The sequence below is a fragment of the Diorhabda carinulata genome, chromosome 4 (genome assembly GCF_026250575.1).
Source record: "Diorhabda carinulata isolate Delta chromosome 4, icDioCari1.1, whole genome shotgun sequence".
Lineage (NCBI taxonomy): Eukaryota > Metazoa > Arthropoda > Insecta > Coleoptera > Chrysomelidae > Diorhabda > Diorhabda carinulata.
Genome location: NC_079463.1, coordinates 27,810,996 through 27,830,520, shown reverse-complemented (window position 1 = coordinate 27,830,520; position 19,525 = coordinate 27,810,996). Strand labels below are relative to the sequence as shown.

At 32.7% G+C, this 19,525-nt stretch overlaps 1 protein-coding gene across 4 annotated transcripts in view; it reads right to left on the bottom strand.

Moving 5' to 3' along the window:
* LOC130892643 (nucleolar protein 4-like) overlaps nt 1–19,525 on the bottom strand; it is a 90,134-nt gene that overhangs the window by 20,804 nt on the left and 49,805 nt on the right. For all 4 annotated transcript variants that reach the window (XM_057798159.1, XM_057798156.1, XM_057798158.1 and 1 more), the window contains 3 exons: nt 5,036–5,179; nt 1,376–1,582; nt 1,098–1,244 (listed from right to left, as the gene is read on the bottom strand). In XM_057798159.1, the coding sequence (XP_057654142.1) occupies nt 1,098–1,244; nt 1,376–1,582; nt 5,036–5,179 (498 nt within the window). The remainder of the gene's footprint in view (nt 1–1,097; nt 1,245–1,375; nt 1,583–5,035; nt 5,180–19,525) is intronic.

The following is a 19,525-nucleotide window of genomic DNA, read 5'->3' as shown; positions in this document are numbered from 1 at the left end:
CTATTAAAAGTCTTCCTCATGCTGAAGATTCAAAATGTCTTAGGCATAGGTACCACGCGATTGATTATAAATTTTCATTTTAAATTTTTTCTCATCGGTCTTCAACTGCTTTAACAATTCTTTTCATTGGTTACAATTTTGGACTTCTACAATCCAATTCGATTCTACCTCTCTAATATCTTCCAGCACAATATCCAACAATTTTGTCTTTCCCCCTCTCCTTCTTTTACCTCTTCATCCTTCTTCTATGACCCTTTTTGCATATTTCTAGTATTTCTCTGTAACATGTCATTCGGATTGTTACGTTTTTCTTCATACATTTTTAATATTTCTTTGTTCACGTATTTTGGCACAGTAGTCACTTCTAATTTATTTATTCTAACACTCGAGATTGTGAAGAAATTAATTTGTTATCGACCTCCCACCTCATTCAAGAAATTCAATGAAACCTAGGAATGTATCGAATTCTTTCTCTACCTGTTTACGATTTAAATTGAAGTAAATTTCAGTAAATTTTTGGTAATTTCATTCTTTATATTCGCTGTTCTACAGGATTAAGACGATACATCACAAAAAAAATAACCACTACAACTCCAACGTCTGGGAATCAAGTTGAGGACTGCAACCATCCCGGATTTCCATAGAATTAGTCCCATTTTTTTCTATAAACCACGGTTGCTAGTTAAAAAATAGCCGCAATCATGATTGCTAAAATTATTTGCATTGTTTTCTTTAAAATGACGTGATATTTAGTAGGAAAAAATTTTTGTATATGCAACCCATCGTCAAGCAACCCAAAACATTCATTTAATGGAGCAGCTAGTGGAAATGACAGATTTCACCAAAATTAATGAACGTAGTCTATGCCTCATCGGCTGACGTATATTTTTTTGGTTTATATTCATCTTTTTTTCTCACCAAATCTATTGGTTACAAGGAAAAGTTTCTGTGCTTCCTTTCAAACCAAAAATAATAACTAAAAAGTTGACATATACACAGGAATCTCAAAAACAACAGGTAATAATTATTTTCAGTCTCCTCTTAAGAAATAGTATAATTCAGATTTTAGAAGGTAAATATTAAAAATAAAAACGCACTTGTGATCCTGGCAATACTGGCATTGGTTGACTGACTGGTTCTAATCCTAATCGCATTCTTTTCGCGTTATGGCTTTCATTTTCACAAGCTGTAGCAAGGATTTGTTCGGCTTGTACGGATGTCAAATGGGCAGGAGTAGGTCGAGTCTGAAATTGTTATAAAGAAAAATTTTTGGTATAAAAACCGATATAAATAAATCACTATACTATGTTTCACTGTTATCCGTGTTTTACTTAGTTGGATACTTAAAAATATGAGAATTATTTCATATACTTACTGCGTCCCAAGAAGAATTCGGATCCCTGGCTCGTTTATTCCTTCTACAAGACTTGAGATACGTTCGAATCCTTTTTCTTGCTCGTTCGGCAAATTCGGGAAACTGCCTAGTACACGAATCGATGATGGCTTGGATCTTTTCTTTGGGTTGCTTACTAATAGGAACCATACGATCTAAATTTTCATCGACAAACAGTCTTACGAACATCTGAAAAATGGAAAAAAGTTGTTTTATCCGATTTTGTTTGTAAGTAATAAGATTAATGAAAGGAATAAATACGATTGATAATTGTAACACCATTAGAATATTCCAGATGTTTTCTTTGAAATTTCTTTTGTGTATAAAAAGCAGAATCAATCATGAAAAAATCGTATCAAGCAATCGCTTGTTTGTTCGAATATACATATAGAATTTTACCCGTATTTAAACTGAGTATGTAAATCGTAAGTTAAGTCGCCCATCCACCTCTGTTACCGGCAATAACATAAGGAAAATTAGGAGAAATGGTGCACAAAAATACTTATGTCACATTCCCAAAGATAACAGAGGCTCCCAATATTTCTTTTTGGTAGAGTCAATATATTTTGGTTGAGATTTTCATTATAATGCGTGCCTATCTGGATCGTTGAAGATCACCATTATCAGAGTGAATTTATGAATATGACCAAGAATATAGCGAAAAACGCTCCAAAATGAGTTGAAAATGAAAAATCCACGTCAAAATCGATTTAAAATTAAGGTGATACTTATCGTTTTCTTCGAATATGGATGTGGGGTATATCATGATAGTCAAACTATCAATAGAAATAACTACTTTGAAGACATCAACGAGGAAATTCATGTCACTACTATAAGATGTCTGTCTGTAGCAGTGATATCTCTTCACAGGTATGTAAAGAGCTCGGGTTTTTTATATTTAATTCCTATATAGCTGTAGATGTGCCGAAACGAAAGACATTTTGGTCATTGTTAGGAAAAATTTAATCAAAATAAATGAAATGTGATTTTTTCATCTTTCGGCGCGGTTTCAAATCCTGATTTCCTTTTATAAATTACGATATTTATTAATATTACTGATAACTTAGTATAATGAGACTGCGACGCCTTTATTACTTGTCAAACTAACTAACCAATAGATCTGAGTTCCCAGTACGAGAACTATCCGAATGATTTTTTTGATAACTGAAAATTATTCACTGAGTAGAACTTCCCTTTCCATTGTTCCCTTTTTTTCCTTATCTGGTTAATAAGCTCAAAATAGCTCTATGGTAAGATAAATGGTAGTTGTAGATGACTGAAATATAAATGCGGTATCTCTGGGATACCTGAACTGCTAAAACTTCTAGCATATAACCAATAGATCTAGGTTCCATTCCTATGTCGGGTCGTCCTAATTACTTTTCAGATACGGACAATTACTCACTAAGTAGGTCTTCCCTTTCCCATATTCTCCATCTTCCAATTAAATTAACTCTTTCAAAATGGTGATATCGAAATTTAGAATTTGATGTAATTCTTTATAATGTTTCCATAGTTCCTTTCCGGAACACAGAATTAGTTTCAGAATTTCATACGAAGTACCCCAAAAATTAGGATGTTTGTTTTAATTTAATTATTTGCACTTCACTCTATGAAAAATTAGCACCCAGTCGGTTCGCTTTCCTAATTTTTTGTTTTTAAATGTTGCAATACTGAATCTGGCATTAGCCGGAGTTCGTTCAAAATATTCTCTTTTTGAATTTTTCACGTGTTTCGTTTAAAATTTTGTAAGAAACGTCAGTTGAGGCACAATAGGAACATAAAGAAACAGAATATTCAACTCTGCAAAAGATCCCACAACGTTCTTTGCTTAATGAGCAGTTGCCATAGTTGCCAAGAGAGTCTGTTTCTTTATGAACTGCATTAATCCAGATCCAACACACTCTTTTTCATAGATTTTGGCGGTTACAGAAGGGCAAATGTATGCTGAAAATGACAACGAGAAGACACCACCAACCACACCAACACTTTCGAGTGCAGATACTGGAAGTAAACAGTTTACCTTCAGTCTCTGAAGACGATAACTTGGTTTTCAAAACACGTGCCAGACAATGTAATTGTGAGGGTTGGTGTAGTGGTAGTGTTAAGAGTGTGTTTAGTGGGAATATCACCAACGCCAACGGTTGCAAAAACTCCAACAATTGTGTTTAATAATGTACGGATTTTTTGTCCCCACATCCTTTTTAGTTTGATTATTACTAATAGTGTGTTTTTTAGTTTTTTAAACTATAGTTTATTCATTTATTTTACTTTATCTTAGTAAAATCAACTCTAAAAGCATATTTCTGCTTTTAAAAAATTCAAATTGAATCTAATATATATATATATATATATATATATATATATATATATATATATATATATATATATATATACTATCACATTTACTTATAATACGTTCTATATTTTTTGATTGCGCATTGTAGAGTCAAAGTGAAATTAGTCAAGTTATTCAGACAATTTGAACTTAATCAGGTAGATTGGAATAGTATACATTTTAAAATGGTATGAGGTTTCAGTAGTAGTGAATAATTGTTTCATTGAAACGTCTCTCTTACTTCAAACCGCCCTCGTATATTTTAAATCAATATTATATGAAACCTATCATGTCATGTGACATGGAGATTATCAGATCCATATATAACAAACAATTTTCTAGTTTTCATGTCTCATAAATAATTATCTTTATCCAGTAATTTGAATTGCGCTATTGGAGTACTTACGAGGGTTGCCTAAAAAATTTCCGAAAGGCAATAAGCTCAACGCATATGAAAGAGAGACAAAGACTCTCTCTCTCACACTCTCATTTACTGACGAAAATTGCAGTTGAATTAAAATGTGAGCGTAATAGTTTTACTGACGACGAGCATTCGAGACGGCAAGAAACTGAGAAAATTACCTATATTATCCAAAATATCTGTAAGATTGAGGTTAGGGAATTATACATGCGAAAGCGCATTCGAATGAACATTGATGCGGCTTAAACAAAACTACTAAATTCTTGAAACGAAAAAACAGTCAAGGCAGTGGATTTCGAAGGACGAACCTGTCCTAAAAAAAGGCAAAACGATTTCATCGTCCGGGAAATTGATGATGAGAGTTGTTCATCGACTTTATTCAAAAATGTAAAACAACATCAGGATAGTATCACGCATCATTACTTCATAAAAAAGGAAGAAATTGAAAATAGCAACCGCATTTAAAAACAAAGAATATGCTTTCCCATCAGGAGCTTCTTCTACACTTTGGTTAGTGCTATGTCTAAAATTACGAATTGGTTGATCACCCTCCTTATTTACCCGATCTAGCTCCCAGCGACTTTTACTGTTTCCTAACCTTAAAGTTTCACTTGTAGGAGCGAGTTTGTCGTCAGACGGAGACGTATACATAGACGCCGATTTTGAGGAGAAATACGTTAATTATTATTTGGAAAGGTTAAGAAGCTGGACTAAGATTATAGTGACCTAAAATAAGACAATGATTAGGTAAAGAATATCTTGTCCTTTTTTAGGTCACAAACTTTTCAGATAACCATCGTATATTTAAATCATCATATGAATAATAAATTTTAGTTAAATATTTAATATATGGTCTTTGGGTTGTAGCCGCCACAATACTTACGTTAAATGCTTTCAGTCTTTCTGGGTCATGTGTTTGCGTATCTATTTTATCATCGCTTTCATCATCGTCATCATCTTCATCTTCCTTATTACCACTTGAACTTGTTTCATCATGGGCTGAACCCGTTTCTGCATTCACAGGACTCTGAAAAATATTTAATTTAAGTAATTTATTCTTATAATAATAATTAATGACAGCGATATGTAATAATCATTTAATCTGAAATGAGATATTAATGAGCAATATAACTACAACGTTATAGTTCAAATGTACTTACAAAGCATTGAAATGATGCTGATAACTAATTTTTTATTGGGTTTTGAGTAGTAATAAAGATTATAAGAATTACATCCCCGGAAAATCTTGATATTTAGTTTGAAAGTATTTGTAATCTTCTTTATTTCATTATTGGTATAACATTTATTTATTCCAATTAAGATAATACGTAAATTGATTGCAGGTGGTATAGAACTTTTTCTTTGTTAGGACGTAACACCGCAAATATTATTCATAGTATTCATTAATTTAAGTTAGCATTTGACATAAGTACAAGAGGAAATCAGAACATATAAAGGGCCAATACAGACAGAAGCGTGATTAAAATTGTAAGCAACGGTACAAATTGCGGAAAAGATGCACGAAGGACAGAGGAATAAAGCGATAGAACAGTTTAAATCCACTACTGTTTATATTTCTTGAGGAAAAGATAATAAAGAACATAAAAAAGAATATTATTACCTAAATACAACTATTGTATCTATAGAAACAAGGGGATTATGAAAATAAATGGCCTATTATATACAGACGACGATGTGGTTTTATTAAAGATTTAACCGAGATATAAAATATGAGAGAATAATTTTAAAAAGAGTAAGGATATATATCTGGGTAATATAGTGATAGAAGATGGAAAATTAATTATTGTAATAGTTAGAAAGTTTCAAAATTTATCCCACTGCTCCCGATCTTATCATATTGTACGTTAGTACGAGGATGTATTGATATCTAGTTAGCCTAGACCAGTTCCATACATAAACAAAATATTGCGTTACCATAGCTACTAACAATAACTTATTAGAAGTGTAAGTGTAAAGTTTGACGTCAAAAAAGTAAACCAGAGTTACGCAATAAATTAAAAGAAAATGGAAGTATCGACCCATCATCAAGTACCTGTATTTAAAAGGGTTAAGAGGTAAGCAGATTTACGAAGATATGCCTAATACCCTTGGTGATCAATGTCCTTCGTATGCGACCGTGAAAAATTGGACAGCAAGCTTCAAAAGAGGTAAATTTTCCATTGAAGATTATGATCGATCGGGAAGTCCAGTTTCTGTGCTAGTCCCCGAAAATATCGATGCAGTTCATGACATGATTTCATCAGACCGTCGAATTGGTCTAAAACTGATATCTGAAGCACTGAATATTTCATACGAACGCGTTCATCATATGGTTAACGTCAATTTGGACATGAGAAAAATTGCTGCGAAATGGATCCCCAAATGTTTGAATGTTGACCAAAAACGTGCAAGAGTAGAAGCATCGCGTTCGATGTGTGCTCGATTTGAAAACGATATTCTAAACCGAATTGTTAATATGGATGAGACTTGAGTACATTTCTACGACCGAGAAACAAAGCAACAATCAATGGAATGGCGACACTTTAGTTCTCCAAGATCTAAGAAGTTTCGTGTCCAAAAATCTGCTGAAAAACTCGTGCTTCAGTTTTTTGGGATTGCCATGGATTGTAATCATGATTGATTTTTTGGATAAGGGTAGAACAATAACTGGAGATAACTATTCGACATTACTGACCATTCTACAGAAAAAAATTAAACAGAAACGGCTCTGAAAGCTATCCAAAGTTGTTTTGTTTTGGCAGGAGAACGCCCCTGCACACAAAAGGTCGTAAATTTTCTTCCAACGAGGAGGTAATAAATGCTGTGGAGGTCTGGTTTGCAGAGCAAAAAGAAACATTTTTTTTGAAAGGTCTAGAGATGTTGAAGGTTTGCTGTAATAAATGTATACAATTAAGAGGAGAATGTGTTGAGTAATAAAATATTTTGACATTGAAATTTTGTTTGGTTCTCTAATAGGCTAAGAATTTTTCAATATATCCTCGTATCCATGACAATGAATTTTAACTTCAATCAGTAGCAGTCGTAGTTCCTATATAACCACTTTTCCGTTACAATTCTGTACCTGTACATCCACAATATACTTTTTAATTTTTGTTATCACCAGCATGTTATAATAAAATCTGTCTGAGACTAATTGTATAAAGATTTACGTTCAAAAACTTGACTGTAGATGAATTGAAGTATGCCGATATAAAATATTTTATATCATAGTTTATTATTAAAAAATCCAAAAACTTGCGCGTACAAAAGTGTGAAAAGTTGTCCAGGGCGTAAATAATAAGAATGTAAATACATGCTACATTACGAAGAAAAAGAACTTAGTGGATTTAAAACTGGAATTTCCTATACAGGCAAGTGTTCTCTTTAAAGCATTAAATAGAGAAGAAAACGAAAAGAAATGGACCAGAACACCTAATGTTTAAAGATTCACAAAAAGCCTACGATAACATACCAATATGAAAATTATGGGAATCTCTTGAGAATACCAACACTAACCATATTCTCACAAAGGCCATTAAGAACTTAGATATGAAGATATGAAGTCTCCAGTGAAAATTAGAAATAAAGGCGTGAGATAAGGGTGTCGCATCTCACTAACACTTTGAAAAATGAATGTTTCAAAAGCTCTAACAACTTGAAAGAAGAAATGGAAATGAATGGGGATCCAAATAGACGATGACACCTGTTTTTACACCTTCCAATTTACAGATGATCAGGTAGTACGAGCAAAAAACCAATATGATTTAGAATACATGGCATGCAAACTGAAGGAAGAACACACACACACACAGTACTTATATGTGGGAGAGGATACAACCTACATACAACTAGAAAACATCGAAATTATAACGAATATGAGAACTATAAATATCTGAGAGTATAAATAATGAAAACTGAGAAACTACAATACATTGATTAGAAGTGCAACAATAGAAAAACAAATGAAAAATAGAAGCATTGGACATGGTCGCGCTAAGAAGAGAAAATAGAACTTCAAGATTAGATCGAAGGAGTTGATTTGGTACAGGCACGTGCAGAGAATGGGAGAGGAAAGATTGCCAAAAAAAATAATGAAGTGAATCCCACTGGAGAACAAAATGAGAGGAAGACCAAGATTATCATAAATGCATGAAATAAGAAAATCAATGATTGCAAGAAATCTGAACGATAAGAGCTGCGGCGACAAAAAAGAGTGGTAATTAGGCAATCTGCCAACACCGTAGGACGTCTAAACCCACACCCTTCTCGCTTTTTCCGTGAGAAATTACTCTCTGTACCAGCCTTCTAGGAAACTTATGTCTATGCCAATAATGAAAATTTTTTTATAAAATAATCTATTACACTAGGTGATAGAGCCTATCATTTTTTAGAAGCACCTTGTATAATATTTTATATTATAACAGCGCCCAGTTAAAGCCGTGGTGCGATATAAGAATATCTGCTTTTTATTAAAGATATTGTAATAACCAAAGAGTACTGAATTATTAGATCATATTACGAAGAATTGGAAACATTTGATTATTTTTAAATGTGATAAATTCAAAAAAATTATTCAGTTTGATACATGAAATGTCGTCTCCATATCTAAATAGGTTAAATATAAATGTAAATATTGTCTGCAGCGAGATGATAAGGTGATAGGTATTGTTATATGAACTGATGTTATTTTAATGTGCAAATATTGCTTTAGAACAAGCAGTTTAAATTTCCATAATTTCTCCGTTTTGGGAGGTGAATAAAATGTATTTGTGGAAAAATATGTTATGAATAAGACTAGGAAATTCAAGAAAGTATTTATTGGCCAAATAGCTAGAAGCTACATGATTTTCATTTCTGTATATTCATTCATAGACAGCAAGAATAGTTCGAATGCGAATGTTCACTCAGTTGACTTAAATACATGAAATCTATAAGGAAATTCATTTTTTCACTTGACCCCTGATGAATACAATCTGCCTTTTGGAGGTGTCTACTGCTACAGCTTTTGAATATTAATATGAACATTTTATACCTGTTATTTTAAGCCAATCAGATACCTCAACTTTGGCAGGTTGCTGTAACAACAACCTGAATTTTCTGAAGAATTTTTCGGTCGCCTGACCTAGCTACAAAATTTATAAGTGGTAATTTTCCTGGCCAGAATTGCGAATATCATAGTAATAGAGGCGCAAATTATTTTATACATACAAACTATTTACTGCCAATATCAATTAAAAATTCTACTATAGATCTTCCTCATCCCATTGTATACTTGTTACCTCCACAAAATGCCCAAAATGTTTTCCATATTGTTAATTTTAATTTCCTCGTATTTAATGGTACTAAGTTATCAACCTCTACTTTTATTTCTTGAAACATCAAACCAAAATAAATTCTTATTAATATGTCACAAATTCTATTTTTCACCAAGGTTGCTACTTAAGTTTTGGCAACACTGGTCTAAATATGTCAAATTTCTTATTTTTTAGACCTTTTATATATATTATATGTTTTTAAATCGTATTGATTATAGGACTGTTTTATAATTTGTTTTTTCATATAAATTTTGAACAACAACTTTCACTCTTTATCAAAATATGATTTGACGATGAATATCAAAATAAAAGTAGAATAAAAATAGAAATCTGTTTTAATAAGAAACATTAATGTTTCCTAATGTTTACACTCAAAAATACGTAGTAGTCATCAAGTTCATAAGAACGAAAAGATAAATGAAAAAAAAACCAAATAATTTAAGTAAAATTTATAACTTTTTTAAATTTCAATACAACTACAAGTAATTTGATTCGTTCTTATGAATGTGAACCATTTCTGAAAATTCTCTCTTTCGTATATTGGATTCCGTTCCAAGAATGTTTGATTCTTTATAATTGAATTTATGTTTTTTGATATTTCGTGCTTCGTTAATGCAGTTTTATTTTTTTATCGTATTGATAAAAAATTTATAGCTCTGTTTTTAAATTTAAATACAACTACACATAATTTGATTGATGACTGCTACGTATTTTTGAGATGTAAAAATTACGGAAACATTAATTTTTCTTATTAAAACAGATTTCTATTTTTATTCTACTTTTATTTTAATATTCATCGTCAAATCATATTTTGATAAAGACTGTAAGTTGTCTAAATGTCAAATCTGTCTTAAAAAAAAACTAATTTGTAAACAGAAGAGATCCAGAATCAAGGAGATTTAGAAACATAAATATGTCAAATTTGACTTTGACACACAGCAGTGTGCCGATCAACTCGCTTCGACTTTTGGCGATTAGACACCATCACGAGGTGTTTCGATGATTTTCCGAATTCAATCTTGGTCGCACTTAATCGCTACAGGATGAATTAGATGAAGGTCAGAATAGCTTAAATAAAGTTCATGTCAATTAGTGCAAAGAAATGTTGAAAAAATTTAATCGCGGTGCTTCAAAAGAAGTCTACTCGTATAAGATCGTTAGAGGCGATGTATCATGGATGTATGCCTATGAATCCGAAACTAAACAACAATTAACTATATACTCGTAGGACTTTCAAGACGAAACAAATCCAACCAAAGTTGTTCGCACATGGTCGTCTATTTTTTCGGAATAATTGGACATGTCGCCACCGTTTCATTATAGAAACGTAGAAAGGTTAATTTTAAATAGTACACCAGCATTTGTTTGTGACAAGAGTACGAAAAAATCAGGGAAACCAATTGCAGAAGACGAATCATTCTCCACCACGACAATACGAGCCCTCACACAGTCAAAACATCGAATTGATGGGTCGTCATTCGCCGTACAGTCCTTACTTGTCATCCACTGCGTTCAAATCCCATGTTTTGAAGGTACCTCCAATCGGAACGGAAGAAATTCTTCGACAATTGATTCAAAAGCATATAAAAGTGTATTGACATCAATGGAGAATATTTTGAAAAATAATGAAGCCATATCCATTATAAATATTTGTTTTTATTTGTCTATCTTAAAATTTAAGTAGCTGCCCTGGTATTTTTTATTTTTAGTATAAAATTTTCGTACCGAATTTCCCACGAGTTCGAATTATTCGGATATTGGAATTGAACTTTAAGCTTCATCACTTTATATAATTAGTGCAAGAATTGACAGGAAATTCTAAGATTTCTAAGAAAAATGTTCGTGATTGCGATGTCCGGGCGTTTTGGCAAGTTTAATAGTATTGTTCGCGGCCATTCTGTTAACTCTGCAGATTATTTGAAAATTTTTTTTCCACGACAAAAATATCATTTTGTTAATTATAACAATAGAATATAAAGGCAGCAACAGATTGACCTCGCTCGGAACATCTCAATCATTGCCCTTCCGCAACCTAGACTTATCTTCAGCTGATTTTTCTAGAGTATTTTTAATAAAATCAACTCTATTCAATAAAACAAAGATAATATTAGAGTCATGTTTCAGGAACGCCAGCGGCGAGATTGCACGATGTTATTTTTAAAAAATGATTTTCCATTCAAGTTTATTATTTTGAATAAGCATACAAAGTGATCAAGCTTCAATACCATAAAATTCTATAAGTTCTGTATGAAAAAATGTGATTATATATTTATTTTAGGTGGAGCCACTCTGTAGTCTTTACTGATATTTCCTTCACCCACTAATCGAACGAATTTGAAAATCGCAATTGTTTGTTTTACTTTGAAAAGAGAATAACTTCATAGACAAAATAGGAATTGAGTAACCCATTCTACTAAACATAAACAATATTAATATTTGATTCATAAAATTAACGTTACTGTCGTAGTCTTTTCGTGGATAGAAAACTGTAACATGCATACATATTCACTCATACACTGTGTCATCAGGTATTCAAATAAATGTAACTCAAGTTTCATGTTTATGTTCGTTATATCGATATATTTATTTGTATATTCGTCTTTTCTAGATTTAAAAATGGAAGGCGGTATTTTGAAACTAATACATAAGTTGATACGGATACTTGTAACAATAACTATCAACAAGAGTTAAAAAATGTTACGAAATATAAACTTGAAAACAAAAGATGTCGAACGATATTTTCAATGAACATTGACTGCTGTTTTCATTAAAAGATAACATTAAATCCAGAATACAGAGAAAATATAATTCGAAAAATGACTGATTCCTAGTTTTCGGGAGAAATTTTATAAAAATCCCAGCTCGAATTAACGAGAGAGCGTTTATTTATTGGCAGTTTTTGCTATTGCTATTTTTTGTTGTTGCTATATACTAAAAAGTAATCGATAATTCAGTGATGTGAGAGATATTTGAACTTTGATTTTAGTTATCAAGATTACTCTCTCATCTGCCATAGAAACCTGACGTATTGGTTCTGAAATATATAGCGTGTACCAAAAGATTAATTGTTATGTCTCTACAATAAATGAGCACAATGAAATATATGTATGTTACTGTTACAAAAACAGTGCCACATTCAAAAAGTCTTTCATTACGTCTCTTGATACTGAACAGATTTCAAATGCGTTCGAAAAAAACTTTAAAAAGAACAATGAAAAGGAGTTAAATGCATAAATTAGAGGCATATTGATAGATTGAGTGATATAATTTTGAAGAAAAAGTTATTAGATAACAATAGAAAAAATATATGAATATTTTTTTTAATTAGATTAGCTACTACGTAAAGGTCGTGCATCTATCTCGCTAACACTTTAACCTATGGATATATTGTGTACTCCCCAGTTTGCAAATGAGTTTCAAAAGTGAGTCACCTATCTATGCGGCTAATCTCATCTAGCTTTAAGGAGCTTGAATGTATTGATAGCCTTTGTCTATGCACAGCCCGGCACTCACATACAACGTGTCCGTTTATTTACTTTAGTTCCTTGTAAAAACTACATGAGTTGTTGGAAGTTTTTTCGATGTTTTTATTCTGGTGGTAATTCACTGGACAGTATACAGTAAGCATACCAGTAACTCTTATTATCTCATCTTTAGTTAAAGCAAGTGCCTTTTATGATAATGACTTAATCGTTTTTCGAGGATTCTACAAAGGTTGTGATTATTTAAAAGAAATATTCCCAAATTCCCTTCTCCAAGTGGCTAGTTTATTCATTGCCGTGCACTTAGATGTGTTCGGATACCCACATTAGAGTAAGTGTGCTGTTTCCACAGTGAGTCAAAGATTGTGTGCAATCCCATACTAGCTTCAACTCAATCTTCTATCTGATAAAATAAATATCTTTGCATTACGGTAGTTGCATTTTGTGTATTAAGTTACGCAGTACGAATCGCGTATGTTTCTGACTGTAAAAAGAAGCTTTTCGAGTCCACTGAGATAGCTATTTTCGACCCATCATCGTTACAGTTTTTGCAAAAGAATAATTTAGGATATATGGCATCCGTGATCATATCCTTGGATGGCTTACATTCTTTAAGAATTCTTAAATCCATTTTCAGGTTACTGTATATCAAGTCTGTTCCTTGTATACCTCTTATTGTCCACTTTACTGTTCTACTTTCTAGGTTTACAAAGGTGGCAAGTTCAGGTTTAGAATGACTTGTAGTACTGACGTGAGACATAATCGTGGCATGCATATCATTGTAAAACAAGCCGCTCTTTGTAGCTTATCTAATATCTAATATCTGACTTAGGGGCTAGATCGACCCCATTAATTCTGAGGAGTTTTGGAATAACCTTTTTCCTCCTAGTGAATTGAAATCGCGCGGTCTTTGAAGGGGTTTATGCTTAGTCTTCATTGACACTCTATCTCTGAGCGATTTTTGGGGCAAATTACATTTGATTCCATACGGTGTCATCTTACTAATTCCGCACTATTATTGCCAGGTCATCACCGTCTGCATTCGTTGGATTTGTAATCGGTTTATTGACTACTAGTGACCAAGGCAATCACCTTGTAGGCGTCCGTCTTTCAGTTTTGCAGTTATTGCTTTATCACCTAGATTGATACTAATGATGCGACTATCCAGGGTTGCCATAATCAAAGTAACCAAGCTTAGTTCGAATACTCTCACAAATTCCTGATTGATGGAATTTCTTGGCGTGTGAGAGAAGGCACCTCTAATTTCTATAGAGGCACATTGCGCTATTTATTTATACTTTACAGCTTTCTCCTGTTTCCTAGTTAGATCATGCAGAGTAGAACCAGTCGACGTGCGGCTTTTGTAAATTTTCTAATCGGAGGACTGATGATAGACTATTGGAATTTAGGTCTGAGCTAAGTATTCTCACAGCTTTGGGGTTGGAGCTAACACTAAAGTCTCTTCAGGACTCAGCGATGGAACTACATGTGAAGCTAGCACGAAAAGGTACTATAAGCCTCTCATAAGATTTGGCAGTCCTATTTGGTAGAATACTCAGCACAATATACGAGGATGGTCCCAGAAGTACCTGGCCCAACAAAGAAAACACAAAACAAAATAACCATTAACTGTCGATATCACCACTTCATTGTAGGAAAGTCTTTGACCACCGAGCCATTCTTTTAAGTCTGGGAACAGAAATAATCCGAAGGGGCTTAATATGACGGATAGGGTGCATGAGGTAGCAATTCGAACTTCAGTTCATTAATTTTGGACATTGCAATAACGGATATGTGAACTGGTATATTGTCTTGATGAAACAAAATTTTCTTCTTAGTCAAATAAGTTTGCATAATACTCGCCGTTAATAGTTTTTTTTTTCAATCTATTGTTTTGATTGTTCTTTGGTTTCGGGAGTGAAGTGATGGACCCACGTTTCATCCAAGGTTATGGAACGACGCAAAAATTCGGCTTCGTTTCTGTGAAATATTGCCAAACACTCGATGGAAACATGTTATTTTGTTTTATTGTGACAAACGCAGCAGCCGTCTTGCACACAGCTTTCTCATGTCAAAATTTTCAGTTGATATGCGATGAACCACACTTCTTCTATGTTTACTATCTTGCGAACTTACAGTCGACGATTTACAGTTAATAACGAAGGAGCAGTCTCACGCAGAGTACAATATAGTTCAGCTTTTATATTGGTTGGGTTAAGGATTTTCAAATAAAAGTATTGTATCACATAATGATGACCAATTTTTTCCATGTTCACAAATTCATTAAAAACGTTCACTATTGATGACGATGATGAAGATGATAATAAAATTGTTTTATTTTAGAACGGATCCAACGAAAAATATGTCGTATAGATCTACAGACCTCTAACCGACTATTTTTAATAACATTCTTAAAAGCGTCCGGTATATTTCGACATTTTTTACATTTTTAATAACTGTCATCAATAAACGATCACATTGCAAATATACATCATACACCCACCTCTAAATGTTAACGTTTATTTGGTTTTATCGAATGTATTATATCTTTGAATTTTTTTCTTAAAGCACACAACATACTTGCCCTCGAAACATCGGTTGTTGTTTACCAAATTTTCATGTATAAGAAACTGGATGTTTACTTTCTTATCCGAGTGATTTTTTGTTCTTGATTTGATGACATTTTCAGTTGAAGGCCAGTTCTTATCTTGTGTGATGGCGATAAGGCAACGTTTCTACAATTTACTCGGATAACAAATTTTTTATTAATGCTGTAAATTAAATCTTAAGGTCAATTAATATGATTTAGTGAGAATCAAATAAGATTTTAATTCATAGAAGCAACCGGACAGAAAGTAATAGTGTGGGAATCCGAAATGCGGGTAATAAAGCTATCCAAATATAAGGTAAGCTGTTTCTTGTGCATAATTATATTGAACAATAGTTTTAGATTACTTACATAATAATGGTTCTTGGTAACAAATATTTCTTTTTATCATTTATATTTTTATCAAAATTATTCCGTAAACTTGGCGTCTTCACATAGAAAGACAACTATTCCACTTTATTTGAAGCGGCATTGGAATATTATTCATATTTTTTATTTTAGTTTACGTATTCACAAATGTCAAAGAAGTGGCCGAGTTTCCAAAACTCTAGAGGAAGCTCTTGAATATTCATTTCCCAAAAAAATTGAGGAGAATATAATTGCTTTGCCTCCCTTTGAAGTAGATGAATTGATGGACGCAGAAAACTTTGGCGATGAAGAATTATCTTCATCGATTGTATCGGATATTGCAGGGCTCATTGAATTGACAAAATAAAAGACCTGGAGAAAAATGATGATTCAAATATCCAAGTGAGAGGACGAGTGCCTATAGAGAAACGACAGAAAGTAGACATACATTGGATACAAATAAATCCTGAGTCTATTGCACAGAAAAGCGCAAGTACAGTATTTTGAAAGATTCAAGTCCGGTTGACATACTTGAGCAGATCTTTACCGATGACATTTTTAGACATTTGGGGAAGGAACAAATCGCTATGCAAAGGAAGTAATGATAAACACTGCGTTACAGTGGGCGAAATCAATTTTTTTTTTGGGTTCCTTATTTTCTCAGGCTATACATTTCTCCGTGAACGAGATTATTGCAAAAAGTGTAACGTAACTTTATATATAACACGTTTTCTAAAGTATCATAATAAAAAATGCAAATAAAAATTACTATTTTAGCTCAAGATAATTTGCGAATAATAATTGTATAAATAAAATTTTCAAAAAAAAAGAGTTGTAAATTATTCCACATTAGATTAGCCCAGCGCCCCTGAAGGACTTTTTTGCAATAAATCAATTATTTTGTATTGAACGGGGCATTATGTATAAACAACAATTTTTTTTAATTTCAAAATGGACTACTGAAAATTCGATTTGAAAATATAAATACGTTGGTATGTATGTTCAAAAATGAAAATTGTACACTATATTTGAATAAATTTACATAATTATTATCATAAGTATTAATAAACAAAACATAGACATTAAAAATATTATGAAAAATACTATCTTTATACCGTATTACTATTGGATCAAACTTTTTTACCTTAGAGTGTTAAGAGATTTTGTTTCTAATTTATCGATAATTAATGTCGAGCTGGCATGAAAAGTTTCCGACGTCGACCTAAAGATATCAGCACTTATCAGAATAAATTGAGAACTTCATTCGCTAATACGTTGAAAGTTTAGTTCTAAAATTCCAGGATTTTTGAATGATTCTTATTTTCTGTTTGGGGATCATATAAGAGAGTCATTGTATTATTAAAAATAAATAAAATTGACCGTAAAAGTTTGGGCGGCTGAATTTAAACGTTGCTGAATCTGACGACGAGCGTTTAGAAGATATGAAATGCTATTGGGTAATGCATTTGCTCACTTTTCGAATGAACATTTTCCAGAAATTATTGACGCGATTTAAAGAAAGTGAGTCGGATTTATTGCATCTATTCATAACTAGAAGAAACCCGGATCCACTGCTGCACTCCTGAAATGAAGAATCAGTCAAGAGAGTGAATTGAAGAAAACGAACTTGCTCCGAAAAAGGCGAGCAAAGTTTTACCGGCTGGAAAAGTTATGGCGACTCTTTTTTTGTAATAGTCATGGGATTGTTTTAATAGACTATTTCCCACAAAGTAAAATAATGAAAGCAGGGTATTAAATATCATTGCTTGATAAGGTAGAGGTAGAAATTGTAAAAAAGCAACCGTATTAAAAGCAAAAGAAAGTCAAGACAATGCATACCGAATTGCACTTCAAATTGATCAACAACTCACCGTATTCACCATTATAACGACTTTTTTCTCTTTCCTCATCTCAAATTTTCCCTTACAGAAGAAAGATTTCAATCGGAAGAGGACGTTATCGCATAATTAAATGCCTATTGTGAGTAGAAAGAGGGCAACTTTTATTTGCTAGACTAAGTATAGAGCCTTGAAAAGAGACTATGTTGAAAAATTAAAATGATTCTGAAAAAAAAATGTCTTGTTTCTTTGTTAGGTCGAAAACTGACGTAAGATCACTCCGTAATTCGAAAGATTTTCAAACTTATTATGTTCAATGAAAAAGCTTTTAATCCTATTGCGACTCATTATGCTTCTATTTGAAACAAAAAATATTTACTTTAATAGCCAGTATTCCTTCGGCTGGTAGCATTAACAGTTTATTAACGACGGGGTTTGCTCTACATCAGATTTCTCGAATTTTTGTGAGCTGACAGACTTCTCTGTAGAAGTCTTCCCATCTAATTCCAAACTTTTTTTATTTAATTTGAATCAGGACTACGAATAGGCCATTGTATGGTTTGAGTATTCAATAAGGTGAGCAGTAACATATATTCTATTCAAGTCTGTAAGCGTCTTCCCTTCTCATTCCAAAGATGTTCTATCAGATTTGAATCTGTACTGCATACAGTCCAAACAAATCGTGTAATTTGACTTAAGTAAGCAGTAATATCCAAGAAATCTGAGGTGGTGCATTATTATGATTTAATACTGTATGTTCTTCAAGAACAAACTTGAATAGTACAAGATGATCTTTTAGAAACTATTTCACGTCTAGTTGAGATAATAAGAATCGCGATTGTTCGGAAAACAATAATTTATTTCCAAGCCTAATGCTCTGTATGAAATTCAACCTTGCAATTTATTATTCACAGAAAAAAGGCGGTCTAGTTTTTCTAGTTAGAGGAGATAAACATAAAACTATCTTCTCACTATTTGTTCACTTCTCTTAACATTTTTCACTTCTTGTAGATTATTTTGAAAGGAAACTGTCGTGGTTGTTCTATTTCTCGAAAATACGGTAAGTGAGAAAACGGTAATCTCTGGCTGTTCTACCACTTTCCGATTTTGAACCAGTTGAGCTTTTGCGTATTTATCTTCTATAGCCTCCACTGTTCGTATTACCAGGGTTGCTACTTAAGTTTTGAGATATGGCAACACTGATGTGAATATATCTAATCTGACATTGCCATAATAAAGTTTAACATTTTTAATGGTGAATGTACAAAAAACGTGTTATCATACGAATGTTATTTGAGTTGTTTACAAATACTTGAAACGTTCATCTTGGTCAAAAAATGGAATTAAATCGCCAACATTTCGTGCGATGATTTTCTATGACCTTCGATGTGGATTGAACCAACTCGCTTCGAATTTGCTGACGAAGCACCATTCTTAACCACCTTGTTTCGATGGTTTTACGAATTCACGCGTGGGCGCCTTCGCTACAGGATTAATTTCGTGAAGGTCGTCCAAACTTGGACATTAGTTCTACTTGCATACATTCAATATTGCATGATCATATGGCTGTCAAAAATATTTGTTTCCGTTGGATACCCCATAATTTAAATATCGCTCAAGAAAAATCTCGTGCCAAGAAATGCTGACAAAATTCAATCGCCGAATCATGGATCTATGCATATGAAATCGAACTAAACAACAATCCACCGTATGGGTCTTTCAAAACGAGCCAAATTCAACGAAAGTTATCCGCGTACGAAACACTTCGAAGCAAATGGTCGC